Raw genomic sequence first — 24,641 nt, 5'->3', positions numbered from 1 at the left:
TCGTCAGGACCTGGGGGCAGGGGGACATGTGTGGGTGCCTGGTGGAGGCTGCCCCTGCACTGCTGGGGGGTGGGGGTGGTGGGAGACATTAGTGGGGGCCTGGTGGAGGGTGACCCTGCACTGCTGGGGTGTGGGGGTGGTGGGAGACATGAGTGGGGGCCTGGTGGAGGGTGCCCCTGGTGGCTGGGGGGTGGGGGTGGTGGGTGACATGAGTGGGGGCCTGGTGGAGGCTGCCCCTGCACTGCTGGGGTGTGGGGGTGGTGGGAGACATGAGTGGGGGCCTGGTGGAGGGTGCCCCTGCACTGCTGGGGTGTGGGGGTGGTGGGAGACATGAGTGGGGGCCTGGTGGAGGGTGCCCCTGGTGGCTGGGGTGTGGGGGTGGTGGGAGACATGAGTGGGGGCCTGGTGGAGGGTGCCCCTGGTGGCTGGGGGTGGTGGGAGACATGAGTGGGGGCCTGGTGGAGGGTGCCCCTGCCCTGCTGGGGTGTGGGGGTGGTGGGAGACATGAGTGGGGGCCTGGTGGAGGGTGCCCCTGGTGGCTGGGGTGTGGGGGTGGTGGGAAACATGAGTGGGGGCCTGGTGGAGGGTGCCCCTGGTGGCTGGGGGGTGGGGGTGGTGGGAGACATGAGTGGGGGCCTGGTGGAGGGTGCCCCTGCACTGCTGGGGTGTGGGGGTGGTGGGAGACATGAGTGGGGGCCTGGTGGAGGGTGCCCCTGGTGGATGGGGTGTGGGGGTGGTGGGAGACATGAGTGGGGGCCTGGTGGAGGGTGCCCCTGGTGGCTGGGGGGTGGGGGTGGTGGGAGACATGAGTGGGGGCCTGGTGGAGGCTGCCCCTGCACTGCTGGGGTGTGGGGGTGGTGGGAGACATGAGTGGGGGCCTGGTGGAGGGTGCCCCTGGTGGCTGGGGGGTGGGGGTGGTGGGAGACATGGGTGGGGGCCTGGTGGAGGGTGCCCCTGGTGGCTGGGGTGTGGGGGTGGTGGGAGACATGAGTGGGGGTCTGGTGGAGGGTGCCCCTGGTGGCTGGGGGGTGGGGGTGGTGGGAGACATGAGTGGGGGCCTGGTGGAGGGTGCCCCTGGTGGCTGGGGTGTGGGGGTGGTGGGAGACATGAGTGGGGGTCTGGTGGAGGGTGCCCCTGGTGGCTGGGGGGTGGGGGTGGTGGGAGACATGGGTGGGGGCCTGGTGGAGGGTGCCCCTGGTGGCTGGGGGGTGGGGTGGTGGTGACATGAGTGGGGGCCTGGTGGAGGCTGCCCCTGGTGGCTGGGGTGTGGGGGTGGTGGGAGACATGAGTGGGGGCCTGGTGGAGGGTGCCCCTGGTGGCTGGGGGGTGGGGGTGGTGGGTGACATGAGTGGGGGCCTGGTGGAGGCTGCCCCTGCACTGCTGGGGTGTGGGGGTGGTGGGAGACATGAGTGGGGGCCTGGTGGAGGGTGCCCCTGGTGGCTGGGGGGTGGGGGTGGTGGGAGACATGAGTGGGGGGCCTGGTGGAGGGTGCCCCACAGTGCTGGGGGGTGGGGGTGGTGGGGGACATGAGTTGGACATGGGTGGGGGCCTGCTGGCAGGTGCCCCACAGTGCTGGGGGGTGGGGGTGGTGGGAGACATGAGTGGGGGCCTGGTGGATGCTGCCCCTGCACTGCTGGGGTGTGGGGGTGGTGGGAGACATGAGTGGGGGCCTGTGGAGGGTGCACCTGGTGGCTGGGGGGTGGGGGTGGTGGGAGACATGGGTGGGGGCCTGGTGGAGGGTGCCCCTGGTGGCTGGGGTGTGGGGGTGGTGGGAGACATGAGTGGGGGCCTGGTGGAGGGTGGCCCTGGTGGCTGGGGGGTGGGGGTGGTGGGAGACATGAGTGGGGGCCTGGTGGAGGGTGCCCCTGCACTGCTGGGGTGTGGGGGTGGTGGGAGACATGAGTGGGGGCCTGGTGGAGGGTGCCCCTGGTGGCTGGGGGGTGGGGGTGGTGGGAGACATGGGTGGGGGCCTGGTGGAGGGTGCCCCTGGGCCTGGGGGGTGGGGGTGGTGGGAGACATGGGTGGGGGCCTGCTGGCCGGTGCCCCACAGTGCTGGGGGGTGGGGGTGCAAGGGGACATGAGTTGGTGTTCATTAGTTCAAGGAGACATGTGCCTTTGCTGGGGGGGCATGCCCATGTTGGGTGGGCTGCCTGCGGGACATGACCAGGGATGCAGGGTAGTCCCCTGTGGTGTGGGCTGCCTGCAGGGGCCGTGGAGGGTGTACAGGGTACACCTGAGAGGACCCACACTGTCAAATCACATGTGGGACTCCCCGGCACCCCTGAAATACACGTACCGTGCAGAAATCGCGTGTAAAACTTCCCGCATACCCCTGAAATACACGCGCCCAGGCTATTCGCGTGTGGAACTTCCCGCGCACCCCTGAAATACACGCGCCCAGGCTATTCGCGTGTGGAACTTCCCGCGCACCCCTGAAATACACGCGCCCAGGCTATTCGCGTGTGGAACTTCCCGCGCACCCCTGAAATACACGCGCCCAGGCTATTCGCGTGTGGAACTTCCCGCGCACCCCTGAAATACACGCGCCCAGGCTATTCGCGTGTAAAACTTCCCGCGCACCCCTGAAATACACGCGCCCAGGCTATTCGCGTGTGGAACTTCCCGCGCACCCCTGAAATACACGCGCCCAGGCTATTCGCGTGTGGAACTTCCCGCGCACCCCTCAAATACACGCGCCCAGGCTATTCGCGTGTGGCACTTCCCGCGCACCCCTGGAATTCACGTAGCCCGCTCCCCCAGGCCCGATCGCGTGAGGAACTTCACGCTACCCCAGGCCCGATCGCGTGAGGAACTTCACGCGAACCCCTGTAATACACGTAGCCCGCTCCCCCAGGCCCGATCGCGTGTGAAACTTCACGCGAACCCCTGAAATACACGTAGTACGCTCCCCCAGGCCCGATCGCGTGAGGAACTTCACGCGAACCCTTGTAATACACTTAGCCCGCTCCCCCAGACCCGATCGCGTGTGAAACTTCACGCGAACCCCTGAAATACACGTAGCACGCTCCCCCAGGCCCGATCGCGTGAGAAACTTCACGCGAACCCCTGAAATACACGTAGCCCGCTCCCCCAGGCCCGATCGCGTGAATAACTTCACGCGAACCCCTGTGATGCACGTACCCTGCTGAAATCGCGTGTGAGACTTCCCGCGCACCCCGGTATACACGCACACATATTTTTTGTCAGCGGGTGTCCGTGTTTGTGGGTACCCCTTTGCACGTCATTTTTCCTGGAGGGCCACAGTATGGGACATTCATCATGGCAGTATATAGGTGCTATTTGTTGGCGCACCTTTTGGCGCACATTTCTTACAGCCGCAGAGACGCTACCGCCTGCTTTCTTGTGGCGGTCGTGTTTGTGCCTGTGCGCTGGTTTGAGCGTGCGCTTTTTTCCCCTATTCTATTCCATGAATACGTGTTGTAGGCGAGCGTGTGGGCGTTCCGCGCACTTGTGCCCTGTACTTCCCCCGTGACGCCCACGTTTTGGCAAGTTGTTCCCCATTCCGAGTGTTACGCCAGTGTTCCGCCTACTTTTGTTGCGTGCGCCGCGCTAAGTGCGAATTTCGATGTGGCCTGTGCGATTTTCGCTGTGACCTGGCGCACGCTGTTAGATGGCCTGTGCGCCAACGTGCGCCGCGCACTTTTTTATCGCACATCCCTTGGTTTTCTCGCGCACGGCCTTCCATGAATCGACGTGCGCTGCTTTTCGTGCGATTTTCGCACTTGCACTGCGATTTTCGCTATTCCACTGCGATTCGCACGTTTTTGCCCACTTGCGCCGTGCTAATTATTCCATGAATCGGCCTCTTAACCGTTTACTACCAGAACTGTGCTATGTTTTGATTCTTATAACCTTGTTTTTCTACCCCTTTTGAAAGTTACTTGCGTGCCATTTTGCTCCCACTTCAGGGTAGCCTAACTTGTTCAAAAACTTATTGATTGTGTACTTTAGTGTATTACAGAGTGATTCTGAGCTGCTTCATACTAATAGAATGTTTTCTAACTAAATGTGTAAATAAATGTATATTATTTTACCAAGAAACCTTGAGTAAGTGTTTGTTTGAACTACTGTGAGTCTTTGTCTGGATGCTCAGCCACTGCTACCACATAAACTGTGTAGTACAGGCTTGTACCAAAGGTGAGATTGTGCTTACACCTGTAGTCTTAATTGTGTGTAGTGTTCCCAAAGGGTACTGCATGTAATTTTGCCTAACAGGGGGACGCCTTCCCATTAATGTGACTGAGAGGTAGATTATGGGTAGAAAGGGGGGGCGCCTTGTGAAAGAATGAGTGGCTGTTGTTGGAGGCGCAACTGGTATGTTGGGGGGATGCCCTCCGCCTTTCTTCTGTTTCCCCTGTATGATTCCTTTTGTGGATGTGTGTGTGTGAAGGAGGGAGATGTTTTGTATCGTGCTTGGTGTGAATGCAGGTGCTTGAGAATGCATGAAAAAATGTTTGGCCGTGAGGTAGGGATGCCTGTAGTTAAGGTTCCATTGGTTGTCAGTTGGAGAGTCCTAGCATGGGTGATGAGACCCAGAGGCTCATGTTTACCATCTTATTGTAACTGGAATAAAGCTTACTGGTGGAACCTACCCAAGATGACAAAGGAGTCTGATTATTAAACGTCTAAAAAACAACATTGTGAATGTTTATAAAAACAGGATTACAAATCTTAAGATAAAAAGCAGTTCTGCATACCACTTAAAGTGTATAAAAAAGATTGGGTACCATACTAATTATAATTCCTTCCCCCTAAGCCTTACATATTTCTAGACGTCAGAACAAATCTAAAAGTCAACATTATTTCAAAATTTAATTTCAAAAGGGGATTAGAACAATTTTTAAAATACAGGTGTGGAAGATGCTTAAGATGCAAGGACTTCATTCCACCTGTACCATGCTTGCTTCAAATATATCAGAAGAGACCACTCCACCTTAGGAGACTCTGCACACAATAAAAACACTAAGGCATGTCTATATTGGGTGAAACCTGCTTCCCTTAATAGAAGTTTCAAGGAGCAATTCCTGATAGAAGCGTACACTAGACATAGCAATACAAAATGAGTTAGGTCATTAACTGTGGCAGAACATAATTGGCAGCTCTTGGCCTCATTACGAGTATTCTTTGCTCATTTGCCCACATCAGATAGTTGTGTGTACCTCCTGAGGAGATTATTGCATGGTGCCAATTAAATGTTTTTTTTTTAAGTTCACTGAACTCTTTGTGTGTCTCATGCAGTTATGGTTAAGTTGCTCAACCCATATGAAGAACACTTTTGGGTGGTTCATAATTTCGCCCCTGCTGAACAAATGCTCATGTAACTCTGCAGAATAGTATGGCCCTGTCAGATTGATCCTGCGAAGTTTGGTGATGTTTCATCAAGGGGGCAGGGGGGAGGTAATGTTATAGGAGGGATCCCAAAATGTGTGGTTTTACCCTTAGATGCAAAGGAAAAACAATTTTGCTTATCTGTCCAGCCCAAACCGCTGGATGGATTTTCATCAAATATGTGGCAGGAGTGGCGGCTTGGTCCGAAAGCGTGCTTTTGTAAATTTGGTGTAAAGGATATGATATGTTATTTATAACATGCCTAATACCCAGAGGTTTCTAAGCGCGGACCCGGGGATCGAACCTGTGGTGTTCCGTGTCATCTTGCATCCAAGGTGTGCACGTTGGTCCTGAGCTAACCTGCCAAGACAAATCCATCCAGAAGTTATTTTTAAAATGACCAAAAAGTAGGAACATAAACATGTGTGATATCTGTGTTCGGTCCACAAACTCACTTCCGTGGACAGGTATCTGATTGGTGTAGAGGGCGACGTGGGGTCCGCAGACTTCGGACACGCCTGCTGATTGCTCAATAAAAAACATGAGATGTGTCATATTTTTTTAAATGGCTGCGATGTTGGATTTGCGGACAGCAGCTGGACATCATCCAAAAAACATATTACCATATTAAAAACCAGACCATTGCACTTGTCAAACTAATAAAACAATCTCTGGGGAGTTGAGGGGAGGCGAGGGGTGATAATGATGGGATTGAATATGGCCTTAAAAAGCCAAAAAAACAGGCGTGTTTCTTCTCTGATGTCCGTGAACAGTCCGGGGCAGTCCTGTGATGTTCGTGAACATATTAGGTGTTCGGGGGCTTCTTTGCCTATTTGAGCATTACAGGGTTGGTGAAAAGCAGTTTTCTGGATGGCTTATAACTTTGGTGCCACTGAATGAAATGTGGAATTGTATTCAAGATCTGATTCTGAATGGTTTTGAAAAGTGTGGTGCTGTTTTGTCAATAGGGAACACAATTAGAGAGGGGGGCAAAATATTGTGAAGGCTTATAAATGTGACACCATTTGACTAATCTGCACAAAAGGTTGGAAAAAGATTTTAGATCTAGATATAAATGTTTTAGATGGTGTATAACTTAGTTGCCATTTGACGAATGTGGACACAAGTTTTCAGAAAGATTAGAGACCCAACCTTGAATGCTTGAATGGATTTTGTCAAGTGGGGGCTAAGTTATATGATAATTGTATGATAATTGTATGTATGTATATTTTGACACTTTTGAAAAAATAACATACAGCGGATTTCCAGCAAACTCATGTAAGCAGCATTGAAAAGGGCCTGAAAGCATGGTTTTGCAAATGTGTCTGTGTTTTATTTTTGAAAAGTGTGATAATGTAAGTAAATAAAATAGTGATATTGCTTTCGGAGACTGAGGTATACCCTGTGGCCATGGGTAGTGGCCAGGTTGACTGGGTCATGGCATAAGGTCATGACCCGGACAATCTGACTACTGGCGATGACCAATGGGGATAGTGTGATCATGTCCACCAGGGCACAGTGGAAAGGGATTAGGGGCTCTATACAGAGCTCTGCCTTCCCTTTCCATGGTGGCCATCTTGGAAAAAGATTTTCGCTCCTACAGTTGGACGCTGCGTGTGTCCCAGTGTAGGAAGAAACATCATTTTTTTGTAGCAACCCGGGTTACCGCTTTGACCACCTGGGGTGCTAATGGCCTTCATCCCTCATTGTAGGGGCTGGAATGGTAGATAATGGTCCAGAGTCCTTGTTATCTCCCCTCACTTTGGACAGGCCAATAACTTGAGCTGTCAGGCTGTTATCCCCCGTTCAAGTACCTGGAACAGGGGACAAACGCCACATTATTCATATTAGCATAACAGAAAATGCTAATTGCAATGTTGGAAAATCTTATTGAGTCTATGTACTGAGAAATATAAAGTAGATGGAGTCTATAAGATTTTTTTTTTTGTTTGATTTTTTAACTGTGAAGGATGATTCCTAAAGGAACCTTTTTTTGTTGTTTTTTTATTATATTTTTTTGCAGGAGAGGTTAGAACGTAAGGTAAGGAGGGAAATGAGGAGGGGCAGGTGGATAAGGGAAGATGCTGCGCATGTGAATCATCTAAGGTAGGAGGCAATGTTTTTCAAGCTCTTTGATTGCAGCTTTAAAAGCATTTAAAAAATACTCCCACTTTCAGAGTGGTGTGGTGCAGTATATAAAAAGGACTGTTGTCTTTAAAAGATATGATCACAGCCTCTTTTATTGTAAGGTAGCTGGTGGGATTTTGAGTCCCACAGAAGTAGGTTGTGTGGTTACAGTACTGGTCGAGGAAGATGAGATGGAGAAAGACAGCCTACTACTCGCTAAGAAAGGAAAAACAGACTTTCCGATAGCACTGTGGTGGTTGGATTGGGTCTGGTGGCTCATGTAGGTGCCCCATAGGAGTACTGTTCAGGGAGTCTGCGACTGAATCACCATTTCACTTGGATAGCTGTATCCTTTGGTACATTCCCAACAGTGGTAACAAACTGCCACATCTATGATTTTCTCTTGGTGTTAGAGGTGGGCATTTCCTCTACCTCATCTCCTTTTCCCTCGTCATTGTCTTTGGAAGTACTGTGCTTTTTTTGTTGTGCAGGTCCTCCAGCTGGTGGTGGCTCTTGTGGAGGAGGGTTGGCCAGTAGCTGATACTATTTATGTGAGCTCGTGGTCACATGACATTGTTTGTAAGGTCCATGATGATTTCAGACGTTTGCAAATTGCGACGGATACAAAAATAGTGGAAAAAGTAGCAAAACATGTATAGAATTGTTAAACATGATGCTAGAAGGTGGGAAATGGCAGAGTTTTTAGGTGAACTTTGTAGATTGGACACTAATTTTGCTATGCTGTGGTAAGTATGATAATAATAAATTGTAGGAAATTAACATGCACCGGTAAAAGCCCATGAAATTCACTGAAAAAAACTTTGGTAAAGGGACATTGTGCTTAAGTTGCACTAATAAAAACCTATGAAATGCACTGCAAACACTTTGTTAAAGGGACATTATGGTTAAGTTGCACTCATAAAAACCTATGAGATACACTGAAAACACTTTGTTAAAGGGACATTATGGTTAAGTTGCACTCATAAAAACCTATGGAATACATTGAAAACACTTTGTTAAAGGGACGTTATCGTTATTTTGCACTAACAAAAACCCATGAAATTCAGAGAAAAATGTTGTTAAAGGGACATTATGGTCATAAGTAAAACTGAAAACCCCTTGAAAGTCACCAATTGTGGTACCCTAAGCAAACATAACTCGTGCCACCTCTGTGCACTGCTAGGTCTAACACCCAAGACATTAAAGATGTCAACAGAAGTGTCCCTTTAACAATGTTTTTTGTAACATCCAGGTCTTTATAGGATGCCTGGCATGGAAAGGGGACTATGGAGACCGTGGACAATCGTGATGTCTGTAGTCTTCTCAGTCTCCTATCCATGCCAAGCATCCTAAAAAGACCTGGATGTGGCATGTGCTGTCTGCAGACAGATCGTCCAATTGAAGGGGGTCAGGAGGTTTACACTTAATTTAAACATGTTACTGTACAATGGTTGCTCTTAAAAGAGCCCTTAGTTTCAATTTGTGTAATGTTTGTCTGATTTTGTTTTCCTAAAACGTATTTCAAATGGTTTTATATACAGTGTACATCTTTTTCACATAAACTTTATCAGTGCGTTTTGAATATTTACAAGAAACATCTGATTCCCACAATCAATAAAAGAAAAACATCACTCTAAAAATTGCACCATCCACGTTGATATTTTCATTTTCAAAAGATGCCATGCCCACACCATTCAAAAAAACACCTACACCTTTGTTTACAAGGTGCCTACCATGTTCTAGTTGTGCACAAAACACATTTGGGCATCTCCACACTTCCCTGGGATATATTTCTGAAAACATAACCTTTGCACAGCGAAATAGTTCCATTAAGCCTCGGAACATATCTTTTACTCCAACAATAATATGTGGGCATTGAAAGTGAGCCATAGTCTTACAAAATTATATTAAACTCACCCAGTTTAGCCCAGACAATGTATATCAGCACACCTCCACTCCCTCCAAACCAATAGTACCAGAGATGCCACACAACTCAGTGTACCTTTTCAAATTATTCCCCCAACAATCTCCCACCATCCACACAGTGAGCTTTTTTTAGCACTAGCCACATCCATCCACCATACACACAACAATCAAAACACCTACTACCCTCTCTTCCTGTAAACCACAACCAGAACACCTCATTGGCCAATTCCCACAGTTCCATGCCAGACATCCTTGAGGCCACTCAAAAGGGTGGGGGGAATTAAATGCAATTTAGGTTGTTTAATCTTTAGTGGTGGCTCTGAACAGAAACATATTGTTTGTTTGGGTTTTCTTTTATGCAGTACTGTACACTCTACATCTTCCTTTACCTTTACAATATCCTTACAGGAACTTCTTGAATGCATTCCTTAGATTGTGAAGGAAAATTGCATTTCCAAAATCTGTGAATTGAACTCCATCTTCACAAACACATTTCACACCATCAGAACTTATATTATCATTCTCAGAAATTGACATTCCTGCAGCATATTGAAAAGCAGATAGAGCGTTATTGACAAGCTGCCTTGATTCTTCAATTTGTGGACTGAAAATGTGTGTTGGACATCTCCATGTTGGCCTATGATTTATTTCAGAAAAAATAATCTTAGCAGAAGGAAAGAGTAGCGTTAGGCTTTTAAAAGAAATCGTTCAGGGCAAATTGCAATGCCACTGGAGTCACAAATCCCAAACTGTCTCCTTCACAATGCATAATCACAATGTCTGGAAATGTAAAGTGAGCCATACTCGCACAGAATGAATGCAAGCTTGCCCAGCTTAAGCCACTAACTTCATGCCAGAAAACTTCCACTTCTGGCAATCCAATGTTTCCAAGGATGCAATGACTTCCAGCATATACTTTCAATTTCTGAATTGAAGAGTCCCCCATAATCCACACAGTCTGCCTTCTCAAACACAAATCCATAGCCATTGTCACTGCTCTCAAAGCTCCTGCAAACAAAACTCCTACTACACTCTCTTCCTGTACACCAAACCAAGCAAACCTGATTGGCTAATGCCCACAGTCCCCTTTCCATGCCAGGCATCCTCAAAAGACCTGGATGTGACATGTGCCATCCACAGACTACCACAGTGGCCACAGACCCCATAGCACATGGGGCAGTCCTTCTGCCCTTTGCACATTCATGTTCTCAACACTCCCTCATTGGCTGCTTTCAAACCTCTACACCTAATCCTGTCATCTCACTTCAACTATTCAGATGTACACTTGGACTCTCAGAGTACATAGCTCCTGTTAATGAAAGCTGCATCAAAAACGACTATCTATCTGTCCAAGATTTCTATTTATAGATTCAACAGCATCACCATCTAAGAAAACATAGTACAGGTTTGCTTATATTTTTTTTAAAATGTCTTCAACTGTGTTTGCAGCACATGCATACATCTCAACATTATCCATTCCAATTTATAGGTGCTTCTTAAGTCTTTCTTTTTCCTTTGCATTCTGTCACTTCCAATTCCACTTCTCCTATCATAAAAACTCAAACTACAACTCCCGGAATGCAAAGAAAAAAACATGACTGAACTTCAAGATTCAAAACTGTGACATGTATATCAAATAAACATAGAAAATACTGTACTTTTCAAAACATTTTTTGGAAGCAATTTTAAGAAATTTGAAATATCTGCATTTACAGAAGCACTGTATCACTTTTTCATAAAAGAAAGTAAAAGCAGATAAAATAGATTTGAACACATGTTGTAATTGCCACTCAGTGTGTGCCAGTTTAATATATTGAAAATTTGAAAATACATGTATACTTCCTAACATAACCCATTCCAATCTTCAGCTGCATATGCCGTCCTACTTTTTTCTCTACATTCTGTGACTTGTACTCCAACTTTCACAATGGGAAAAGTGGAACTACCAGTCCCAGAACACAAACAAAAAATCTAGCACAACATAAACACCTACAGATTAGAATGCATCATGTTGGCATCTATTCATATACTCCTAACATATTAAACTTGCACACACCAACTGACATTTAAAAGTGTATTACAAATCTATTCCATCAACTTTTCTTCTCTTTTACACAATGTTACAGAGCTTCTATAAATGCACATACGCATTTCTTAACTTTCATTAACAGGCTCCTAAACCCAACAATTTTTAACCATCCAACAATGTTTTACCCACCAGGCCTCCGTCCTAGTAGTGTCAATATAGAGACCTTTTCAAAATTCTGTGATGGTGAATGGATTCACACAAGTGGTACAGAACCATACTTCAATGAATAATGGTCAAGGGTATGAAATGGAACAAACCATTATGGAAAAAAGAAACCCTTATAGAAAACAAGTCCTGAACAAACTTTGAACCAAATGTTCCTTTCATCCAAACAGACCAACCAGTGTACCCAATTGCCATGTAGCTCAATTATGAATGTACTCCAACAATCCTTTAAATCTTTGTCAATTTCTCAATCACTATGTGAAACTAAAAGACAAAAGTGAAATAAAAATTTCACAAACCATAGACTCCTGTCCAGTGCACAGCCACACTGGTCTGTGAGGACATTCATTAGCCTGCATTTTAGGAACTGCTTGCAAAAGCACTTTCCACCACATCAAAATGTTAGCGACACACCATCCTACTATACTGAATCTTGTGCATTGACTATACTATGCAAAAAGTCCTGCTCTAGAAGTGCAAAATTTAAATAACATTCTCCTACATGGAACAGCCAAAGAACTTGAACCTTAGAGCCCCTTTTATCAAGGTAACATGTCATACTATGGATGGGACAGAGAATAACTCCTCAAACTAAATAATAAGACAGGCAAATAACTCTGTTTTAATATCAATTGTCTAAAACAGGGAGTACAACGGACATCAACACATCTATTTAGCGGTTTATCATAAGTGGCGTAATACTACATGGAGAATTAAGAAAACCTATGGGTGACTTTGGTTGGCTCAAGCGGAATGTCTACAGTCAGGTGGGCACTCATTCCTTCCCCTAGTGCAAGTCATAGTGCAAGTCATCTTCAATAGTAATTAGAAACACAACACTTCATTGGCTCTTAAACTATAAGGCTCTTTGTTATAGAGCCATCTACAATTGTTGGCACTCTTGTATCATTGTGGAACATTCGATGCTCTAGCAGCATGTAAGCTGGTACCCCAGGTGCTGGTGGGTGAACTTGGCTGTATCTCCCTACCCAATTAGCCTGAAAACTCTCATCTCGTATGCCATATGCCTTTCATATTGTCTTTGATCTCGGCCTTGTAGTAGCTTCTCGTCTCTGGGAATATAAGGGAGTGTAAGCACTTGCTATCTTCAATCTGGTGCACCATCGTCTATTTTCATCTTCTGCTCACATGATCAGAGACTGTGAATTTGCTCATATTATGGTATTAACAGGTCTTTAATAAAGAAACTTGACACTCATCGTGTTCTCTCCTTGCAACTTATGAAGGGATCCCTTGGCTTCTCACGTTTTTCCGTTCTTCGCAGCTGATAACCAGTTCTTGGCTGATTTCAGTCTTTGACATCCAGCCAGGCAGCCTCTTTGGTCTTGTTTTGAATTTGAGCCTATTTGTTACTGCGACACACGTAGCTTCCAATCTGTCTTCTTTCATGGAGACTCGCTTACTAAAATGTGTCATCCAATGTCCAGAACTCTATATACATATATGTTGGCGATACTGCCTGCAGTTTACATACTGTGTATAGCCAACCTTAAGAATACATAGTCTACTTGCATTGCAGCATCTGTACAATTGTATAATGGCTTGTGTTTTCTGCAGTGCTCTTCACACATGCAATCTTCATTCCACACATGAAAGTCTTCTTAATTCTTTACTTCGTCATCAGATTCTATATCACCTATGCATTCTCTTCTCTGGTCATCCTTCTTGACGCGTCATTCATATCTGTTGTGACGTCATCAGCTTCTTCTTTCCACATCTTCATACTTCTTCCAGCGTTCCTTTCAGGAGAACATCAGTCTTACGGGAGTGCTTCTCAAAGGATATCTTGTCTCAAATATTCTTCATGATATAGGTACCATTACTAGCATTGCACATGTCGCAATTTCCGGTTTCCATTATATAGGCAAAATAGGGGCGGGACATCCTGTAGAGGCATTCGGCTGCTCCTCTAGAAACTCCTTCAAGAAATAGAGCACATCCAACATAAATACTTTGGAACTGAATGTGACTTAGAAAATTATGTACATTTAGAAACTTTACTGAAAAGCTCATAAACAACGTCCTAATAAAGACATACAAAAAAGAAATAGCTAAGTTTCAAAACACATCTTCTTAAATACAAGACCAAATATGTGCCTTTTGTTACAGAACATTTTATAAAAGAGCACAAGAATAGGAGATTTAGCCTACAAAATAGAAGACAATGAAGAATCCCAATGGTTCCAATTAACTTTATGTCTAATTGCAAAAGTGAAATAAAAAATAACGGACTCCTCAAGAGTATGCACATACTTCAACACAAAGATTGACAACAACCAAATGCCATCACATGCTATCACTAATAACTTTTAAAGAAATATTCCCACATCCAAAATTCTCCAACAGCTTAACTTGTATGTGATCATTATACTACAAATAGTGCACCCATTTCAAGCTATAATATGCCTTCAACCAATATCAGCCAAATTACTTCCATCCGAGTTACTAAAGGGCATCCATGTCAAAGTAGTATATTTACCTTTAGATCTAAAAGAAAATGTTCAAACTCTAGGAGTACAATGACCAATAGATCAATCATTGGTTGTTCTTGTTAATGGCATGCCAACACAAAATATTTTTTTGGGCAACAACTAATCCACTTAAACAATGTTAGACAAGCCCTACCTAAAAGAAAACAATGAGTACTACAAATATATATATACACATAGAGTAATACTTAGGAGGAACTACCCACATTATTCAAGAGTCACCAGCAACTGGCTAATTTGAACGTGTAGATGCTGTACTGCAGCCAATATTTTACACCATTATATAATTCAGCCACTACACTCCAAAGACACAATTGACAATGAATTAGAAACATATCAAGCCAAATGATCCCAAATGAGCACATGGGAATAACGTTTAGAAGCCAATCTTTTCCTGATGAAATGCCACACAAATTAGTGCATCAGAATATCGCTCTTTACAAATGTATTCTCTAGATTCAAGAGTCAGACAAAATGTCAAATACATTTTCCAACTCCCCTTTAAAAGTGAACTAGCAATTCTATGTTAACAGAGTTGCTCACACATTAAAAACAGGCTCTAATTTTTAAAACATATCCACTGCACAACTGCTTCAAAAAATAAAAGACAAGGATGAAGTTTTGCAGTCAAGTATGACAAATTTCTCGCCAAACATGTGTGGTACAAAAGAATAATTCTGACATATCGCTGATGTACATTTTATGCTAAGGAATCTAGGCCCACCCACCTGGTTTGTTACTTTAAGTTGTGCAGAGTATGCATGGGATGACTTGCACGACTTCTTAGGCACTGCAAACCAAAATAAAGATGGAATAGATATAAAAACACCAGAACGCTGTTCTCTTGATGCTTTTGTGGATAAAAACACTCCCAAATGTGGCCAGGATAGTGATGCTACTTTTTTTACAGTTTATTGAAAAATACAATACCTCAGACATACCTTCAGAAACCACAGATTGTGACCTACAAGCATAAGTGTTAGGCTTCCAAAAACAAAAATATGGCAAATACTGCTGATGTAGATATAAAAACAAAGGGGAATACTGTACCCAGAGTGAAAGACACATTCCCTAAAAATACATACACCATTAAAAGGGACAAAGCATCCAAGTACATCCATGATTACAATCCTATTATTGCCCTCTTGTGGAATGCAAACATAGACATTACATATAATTCTATTGCAGTTGTAAGATATGTCACAGCAAAGCTGAGAAAACGGTATCCAGGCATTGCATCAAATACATAGTTTCGAATGCAAATGCTTTGAAAAAAAGGCATCAAAAATGCATTTTTTGTAGGTATTTTTTTCTTTTACTATAATGGGTTTTAAGGGGTAGAAATACAAGGGTTGGGGGACCCCCCCATAAAAAATGTTTTTCAAAGGTTTTGCATTTGATGCTTTTGCATTCGATGCAATCACTAGGAACAGAGAAAAGAGAGTGCTAAAATACCTCTGCAATGACATATCATCTGACAAAACACTATCAAAGAAAATGTACAGTTTCAGTATAAAAATGCCCTCCAATAGAGAATGTGGTTGCTACGAAGCTGCAGACTGCTTAACAGGTACAGCCCTATATGGCAACTCTGGGCACATTGGCTGATCCTTGGATTAGCTTCATCCCAAAAAAGAGAACTAAATTCCTACCAAGAGATAGAAAACATAGCCACAAATGATCCCAACAGCCAGATATTTAAAATAATAATAATAATAATAATAATAATAATAATAATAATAATAATAATAATAATAATAATAATTGATGCAATAATTTACGACATTGCCTAAAACTACAACTCCAAAAACAATGTCACACCAAATGAGACACCTGGCAAATTTGCAGTCCCAACTTGTGAAGAAAGCCTAGTGAAATTCACCAAACCCAGTCTAATTAATCACATTAAGTTATTTAAATCTCCATAACACAGAGAACGGTATTACATGACGATACTCTAACTTTTTAAACCTTGGAGAAAAGAAAAAGATTTGGTGACTATGACTCATTTGAAGCCGCATTAAAAAAATATGACAGCAATATAAAAAATGCCAATTTCAATCAATACAAACAAATGTTGGACAATGAATGCCAACAAGAGGAAGACATTGACACTCAACTAGACACTCCTGAGGCCAGTCAACCTTCCTTTACAGGAAACCAAGACCCACTTGGAGAACCACTCATTCTAAATGAAGCAGAAATAGCCATGACCCAGGTAGAAAATACCATGTATCAATATAAACAATCTGAGGAAGCCCTGTCAGTGCTGGAATCACAGCTAAATGATGAACAACTCACCATTTATCTAGAAGTCACTCAAGAAACTGAACATAGTTTTAAACATGAAACTAAAACATGTAACTTTAAACATTATAAGCCTTTGATCCTGTATGTATGTGGTAAAGCTGGTTGTGCTAAAACATTTTTAATAAAAAAATCAGTACATTTCTATAAACATAACAAACAACAACATTTTGGGTGTAGTAACAGCCCCCATAGGTTTAGCAGCTGTCTACAATTTAGGAGGTGTAACTTTACATCAACTACTACTCCTCCCCATAGAACACCAAAACAAATAAGAGTACTACAAATTATCAGCTAAAGCTGCTACTAAAGTATGCAGAATTTCAAAACAAATGAAAGTGCTCCTGATAGTTGAAGTAGATATGGTACACAACCTCATGTTGACTTTTATTCACCTCAGAATGCAAGAGGTCCTAAAAACCAACTACAAAGAACTGTTTGGAGGAAAACATATTATTCTTTTTGGAGACTGCCTACAGATTACACCAGTGAAAGGTCAACCTATTTTCAAATCATTAGGGCACAATCAATGCTATAATACCATCAGCAGCATTGGCAACATTTTCACTATAGAGAACTAACTCAAAGCATGCACAAGTTTGCATACCTCACATATGCTAACATTCAATAAAGCATTAGAACTGATCTGCTTACTAAAGATACAAAATTCATCTTAAATAGTGGACTAATCCATGAGCTATATGGATGAAATACATCTGCTCCTAATGTCATGGAACAGTTAATGCAACTAAATAAAAAATGTATGTCCTTCATGCCAACAATTGCAAGTTGTACTCAATTCAAAAATGTTAAAAAAAGAAATGCAACCCATACTGCATATGGAGTGCACGGCATGACACCGCCTATGTGTCAACAAGCAACAGCATGACTAAATAGCTTAGAAAAATGTATCTCCGACACAGCTGAATTGGAGAAAATATTGACTTTGGGCCTCATTACGAGGCGGGCAGTAAGGGATTACTGCACCGGTAAGGGCACCAGTGCCGGTAATCCCTTACCGCCCTATTACTAGTTCTCTTTGCGGGTCCTCCCTTAATGCCTGGTTTTTCCAGGCGTTATGGACAGGACCCACAAAGGGACTTTAGAGCTAATAACGGTACCGTAAATTGCGGTACTGTTATTGGTGCCTTCCACATTCCCATTGAGCCCTATGGGGAAGGGCCCTGGTGAATGGGGAATTACCGGTCCCGCCAACCTTGGAATGGACTGGTAATTGCTCCATTCACCAGGGCGGAGTCGGTAAGGATTTGGAGGCAGCTATGGTGCTAATAGCGCCATGGTTACCTTCAACCTTGTAATGAGGCCCTTTGTGTCTAAACTACAAAGTCATTCTAAAACATAACCTTGAAGTAGAACATGGTTTAGTGAATGTAGCAAATAGTACAGTTGTTGGATTCCAAACATGTCCACATGACAACAACATTCAGTTTGTCATCATCCAATTTGGCAAACTTGATGAAGTTAAAATAAATTGGCTGGACAAAAGCACATTTCCTTCTTTTCAACGACACATTGGAAATGTTCTCTATCTCTTGCATACGCTGTCACTATTCACAAATCACAAGGTCTAACCCTAGATCAAGCATTGAATGACATTGGCAGCACAGTCCTTAAAGAAGGTATGAATTACTTGGCACTTTCACGACTGCGTACACTCAATGGTCTATTTCTATTTAATTTTGATGCAAACATAGTCAATGCTGACATTCTGTGCATCCTGGAAAACAGCAGGCAATGACCCCTATACCACATCTAGATATGCACCCTGTATCTCAAAAAAGAAACCTCTTAAAAGACAAATAATAGAAACAGAAGCTTAAGCAGAACTCCTAACAATTCCGCTGAAAAAACATGGACCAACTTCTTATGCATCAAACAATACAACCACAAAACTGTCTAGTACAAAGTCAACTGCATATCCATCAGAAAGGAAAGACACAAATATCTCTTCTCCAGGATGATCTGCAGGCCCGTCAAATGATCCAAAAACATAATTCTCTGGTCCATTTAAATTCAGAAGCACAACTGGAGTACATTGTTATGCTAATGTGACAATTCATCTTCTCTTTCAATTACCATCAATTGTTCACAACATTTACTTGAACAGCTCGGACCAGTTGTGTTTGCAAATGTGTGTCCTTCACAGAAATGCCACAAATAATCCTGACAGCACTTACAGTGTCTCAGGTATAAGGCAAGAATTGGACTACTGTGCGGGAATGGTCACTTTTACCATAACCATACAGGAGGATCCACAATAATTCCTAAAGCACTTACCACAAGTACTGGAAACAAAAACAGCCCTATAAATGAAATCTTGCTTATTTCATACACGTTGAAACATACATGCACTCTCTGCAATCATGTTTCGCAAGACCACATCCCTAATGAACTATTTCTATATGTATCCATACCAAATTCTGAATCCATTCCATTTCACCAGCTTTTGCAGAAAGCAAATCATGGCATATTATGTTCTTTTTACAATTCAGACAATCGTTCTACCATACAAATAAACTCACATAGCCAAAATGTCATACTAATGCTTTTAAGGTACGATTCAGATAGTACCAAAAATAACTGTAAGCTTACAGGTTTCACTCACAGCCTAGTATCTCTTGGAAAACCTTCACAACAGTTTGGTATAGCCATAACCATTTCAGGATACCGCACTGCATATGCCAAAAAATGTGGTTGGTTTGAATGTAACAATACCTCTGTTACTCCAAAACATGGGTTAATAGCAAATTCAACAAATGCCTGCTTAATTAATATTCCTTAAACACAAATGTAGTCACTAAACTATAGCAAAATTAACAGTTAGAATTCACCAGCAGGTATCTAACTACATCCATAATACTACAATAGCACTTTTGAAAGACAATCTATTTAGAACATGTCAACAGGTTTCTAACTACTTGAAAAACACCCTTCATTTCAAAGCACTTTAGATACACTATCTCAATTCTTATATGTCAAAACATCTTCTAACCTCTAATATAGTTGTAATACGGCATGAGGTATCTAATTATTTTGAGCATTCCCTTAATCACAATATACTTCAGACAAACATACTATCACCCTTACACTCACATAACTTTGATCAGTTTTTTTTTTTTTTAATCCAGTGCAGACTGGACCAATGGCCCAATAATTATTTAATGTCAAAACAACAGCAGTGTGTCATACACTAATGCTGTATCAAACAGAGTACTTAGAATGTCCTGTTTATGAGGGTTTAAAAAAGTGTATACAACTACATCTTTTGAAGTATTCAGCTTAAACAATTGTACTGTTTTCTTTTCCATAGACAATATACAAGGGATTCCTGCTTCATAAGGCTACAATACTAAGTAACCACAGCAAGTATAATCAAATACATTTTATATGAGCACTATCCTCGATTGTACTACGATCATAAGTACCATATACAGTTCAGTTACATCATTCCTCCATATTACTAACATTTTTTACTCCTACTACATTACCTACAATTACTATACACGTATTGCTACCATGGTCATTTTGACCATACTCCTACTACATTACCTATTATTACTATACACATATTACTACTGTGTTGATTGTGCCCAGTGCACAAATGGCCTCAAACACAACAATACAATGAACTATGTTAGAAGTACATACCATAGACCATCCAACAATAAAACTCAAACTGAACCCCCTGCGACCAAAATGATGTCTGCGGACACCAAACTTGACTGTAGACTTGGCAGCATTTCCAAACCCTTTTTGCACATTTAAAAAAAGCTCCACATTACCTTCATTCCATTTCCCTACCATTTCTATGCCCTTTACCAGCCATCAATTAACCCCAAATGTCTTTTCCAAGCTGCCTGTTCATGGCGCTTTCCTCGAACTACAGCCTTGTCCGCGGGCAGCCCAGCACCTGCCCGGCCTTTTGCAACCTACACAAATAGCCCCATATCATATTGTTTCAACTCCTCCACCCTTCCTGGCCCCTATTTCCACCACCAAATGACCCAAAATAGGTTTTCCAGACGTTTTCCCCACCGCAATGTCCGTGGTTAGCTGTGCCTGTCCGCATATCCAACATGGCAGGCATTTCCAAAAATATGACACATCTCTCACTCTCCACCATCCAGTCAGTAGGTGCTTCCAATGTCCACTTTGCATAACCATTGAATTGCTTTGTAACCACCATTTAACATTTAGGTGGGATTATATATTCTGTAAAAATCTCAATTGACTTTTTAGAAGTGCCACTCCAATGTATAGACCTGTATAAACCTCACATAAACTCAACAATAATCTATTACCTATATGGCAGGAATATGACTATAAATTGTAAAATGGACATAAGTACAATCTAATCAATGTATCTAATTAATGCACCCTAAAAACTCTTAAATTGATTTTCTTTATATTTTTGAATTCCATTCTAACATTTTCTAGGAAGGGCTTTTGATGTGTATGCAATACTCCATGCAGCAGTTGCCAACATCATTACTTCAGTAGTGCTTGGACACCGCTTCGACTACGATAACCCTACGTTAGTGATGCTCTCAAAGCTGGTGTCTGACAACCTGAGGTTGATAGGAAGCCCAATGGTCAATGTAAGTATGCTGCCAAATGTATAGAAAACATGCATGTGTGCATTATAGGAAACACAGTGATGATTTTGAATGCACCGCGCTTCACTGCTGTGTATGGAAGACAAGGAATCCAGTGCATTTGGTCAGACACACACTATGCTATTGCTGAATTGCATCTGGAGAGTACCTATCAATACTCACTTCATCTAAGTTTCAATGTTTTTTCAAAATGCTTTGCCGCTACTGAGGACATGCATTTTTAAAGAAGTTTTTTTCTTTTGCTTTATAAACTTTCCATTTGGGTTCTGGTTCTTGGTTTAATAGCACAATTGAAATATACTTCAATGAATATACATGTTTGTTTCTTTCGGTTAAAGCCGTTAGAAAGCAAACCTTGGTGCTTGTTAATAAAGATTTTCACAAACAGACTGAGTGTGCAGAATTTAACCAAAGTTTTGCTCACAGAAATTCCCAGACACAAGGACCCAAACCTAGCACAGGAAGGCCACAGGAAGCTAACCCTTTCTCTTATTATTAAGAGATGCAATAACTTCACACATTAAAGATGTAAGGGAGTAAGATACTTCAGAGCTTGGCTTTAATTATATTTATTTTACAGAACAGTCCTTCATGCTAGATCTCCTCATAGGTGGTATTACCCACATTAATGGAACTAATTTGATCGATTTATTTGCCACCAAGTTTAAAACATGCAAATGCAGGCTGGCTCAGTGTGAGAGCATGCATTTAAGCAAGAAGCTATAAACCAAATTACCCTTTGCAATGGTAGAAGGGTGTGCAACTGAATTTTGGAAAGTGTGGCATTTATCTAACAGTTTAGGTTCACTACTCTAGATTATGTTGGAGTCTCTTCTGCAGGAAGCTGTAAAGGTTAGGACTGTAATTGTCTCCCTGGCTTGAATAGTTGGTTGCTTGAGCTATTTCGTACGAATGTTATTTTATTAAGTTACAGTAGATTATAAAAACGTTTATAGTTTACAGAACCTAATATTACTAAACACTTATCCATCATGTCTCCTCTTCCCCTCCTTTACCAACTACCCCATGTTCTCCTCTGGCATACTTATATACATGTATAGCACTTGGAGCCTACACTCCTGTCAGCTGGCTGAGCAAATCCAGTGCTCTCCCTCGGATTGTTTCTTGCAAACTAATCTAGTGAACACCCCCACACTACAAGGTCTGCTTGAGTCCATGAAGAAACCATATATCATCTAACTACATCTAGAACCATGCTTCATTGATTCGAGATATTGCCATCACAATACAACTCTTCTCTAATCCGAGCTGTACTCTCCTGAGCCTAACACGCATGCTTTCCCCTTCCACTCAACCCAATTATTTTTCTTCTGTTTTTGGTCATTCTATTATCAGAGTTTCCCTTTCCTATGACTTTCTCTATGAATATCCCCTTGATTTCCAAAGAGTAATGTCTGGTGACACCCTGGCAGGGTTCAATATGCCACCTTCGGTCAAAGCCAGGTGCCATAAGCCCACTATGGTTCTGATGTGAGCAGTGTAAATATTGGATAAAATAACATAGAAGCTCAACGGGATGAGTAAATCCCAGGCATACCCCCCTAGGGCAGTGAACACCTCGCTCTCTTCGGTGCTGCAGCCCAGAGAATACAGTTCAGTCCCATGGTAGATCCGACTGTACACATAGTTTCACTATCTTTTTCTTCTTATGCCACCCTGAGCATCTCATCTATCCTCCAACCTCTTCCCAATGTTCTACCTAACTTTGCTCCTCCCTAGCATTACTGCATGTTCTATCATACTCCTCCTTTGCCTCTCTGACATGCAAAGTGTGTTTACGGCATAATCTATGGCAGGAGGAACTATACAATTGTATGACATCATAACATAACATAATCATAGAAGGTGAGTAAAGCTGTCTTCTCATCCCTATGCTTTTCAACATCTAAATATTTGACATTTTAGACCACCTATCCGTGATGTCGACATATTCCACCTATCGGGGGATACAAATTATATTAAAACCATTCACCTTGGCCTGTATAATAATTAAATCAAAGAGGTCTGGGCCTGCATGCAGTTATAACTATTGCCGGTGTAAATACTATTTACTGCTAGGGATTCAATATCACTCATTACAGAAGCGAATAGCCCATTATCACTGGTGGTCAAATTGCTGCAAATAGTAAATGCATTAACAAAGCTGGATATTGCATTCGCATTGATAGTCACAATAGAAAAGAAAACATTGCCTACAATTGTAATTACAACCTGAAATTAAATCTGCTCTGAGCAGGGACCTAATCAAAGGCAGCTGCCTGTAGTGAAGTGCACATCAGGTGAGCATTCAGGTAATGATATGAGTATCGAGTGCCTTAGTAATCTAGCTCCAGAAATTGATTTATTTGATGAATGACAATGTGTTGTATTTTTTAACAAAGGCATTATTTAACTTGAACATCCTATAAATATATACTACCAATGGCATTTACCTCTGCTTCTAATGCATACTTGCAATAATCTTGATGGCACTATAATTAACTACCATTGTTTGTTTTTTACCCACTATTCCACCATATATCTAAGATGTCAGCTCTATGGCCCTGGTTTTTAAAGCTTTCCAAAAACCCAATTTGATATGAACTAGGACTGACAATTCAGGTAGCTGTCAACAGGAGGAATACCATGCCTACATTCCTACATATTAAACGCTAAGTATGTGTACGCAAGCTCTGCCCTGTGTGCAATATGGCTTCTTCCAGGACATCAGCAGCTCCACCCCCATTCATAGTGCATGTCACACACTGCAGTGGCCACAGAGAGGAGGCAGAGAGCACCTTGTGCACTGCACAGGGAATGCAAAGGAGGACTAGTAGTGCAGGGAATGGAGAGGAAGGTGCGTGCAGTACAGGGCATGGCTAGGGCGTGAAACACAGGGTGCACAGTGAAGGAGGAGAACATGTAATGGCTATTACTTCACAATAGTCTTTACCTAGGCAGGTATAAGTGCCAAATCCACCAACTCCAGGCAAATTAACATAAGGCTGCCAGATCAATATATCCCCAGCACATATTGACTCCCCTTTGGAGCCCACATCAAATTGAATTCCTTTTGTATCATTCACTAAGGCTTCTGGAACCCTGGCCAACTCAATCTCATTCAAAAGACAAGCATATACTATCCTATCGGCTTTCCATATCCTCCACTCAAAACTCTGTGTTGCATCATTCCACAAGTAGACGCTTAGAGAAAAGATACTGAATTCCGATGGCCCTGCTGACTGGGAGAGTCAATGTGGACTTCAGATACACAGAAAATCATATTTACGTCCAGAAACATCTCTATTTTTTCAAAAATCCTTTACCCTTAATACTTTGTTGTAAGCTAATGTATGGTCAATATACCCCCTTGCACTTTAGGAGACCATTTACAGACCAGCGTAGGATTATTGCTTCAGGAAAGTCCCCATCTATGCACCCGTCACAATCATGCAAAATGCTCTTCTTTCCAATCGTGACACTTATTGCATTATGCAGTGCTTATTTGTACATGTACTGTAATCCTTTTCA

The 24,641-nt window shown here is 42.9% G+C and overlaps 1 protein-coding gene across 3 annotated transcripts in view; it reads left to right on the top strand.

The window, feature by feature from the left end:
• LOC138453176 (cytochrome P450 2K6-like) overlaps positions 1-24,641 on the top strand; it is a 346,951-nt gene that overhangs the window by 148,226 nt on the left and 174,084 nt on the right. For all 3 annotated transcript variants that reach the window (XM_069605773.1, XM_069605771.1, XM_069605772.1), the window contains one exon: positions 20,932-21,092. In XM_069605773.1, the coding sequence (XP_069461874.1) occupies positions 20,932-21,092 (161 nt within the window). The remainder of the gene's footprint in view (positions 1-20,931; positions 21,093-24,641) is intronic.

This window comes from Ambystoma mexicanum, chromosome 4p, assembly GCF_040938575.1.
Source record: "Ambystoma mexicanum isolate Mex_15411 chromosome 4p, UKY_AmexF1_1, whole genome shotgun sequence".
Taxonomy (NCBI): Eukaryota; Metazoa; Chordata; class Amphibia; order Caudata; family Ambystomatidae; genus Ambystoma; species Ambystoma mexicanum.
The sequence above is the reverse complement of the archived record's forward strand: the minus strand, read 5'-3'. Positions and strand labels throughout refer to the sequence as shown.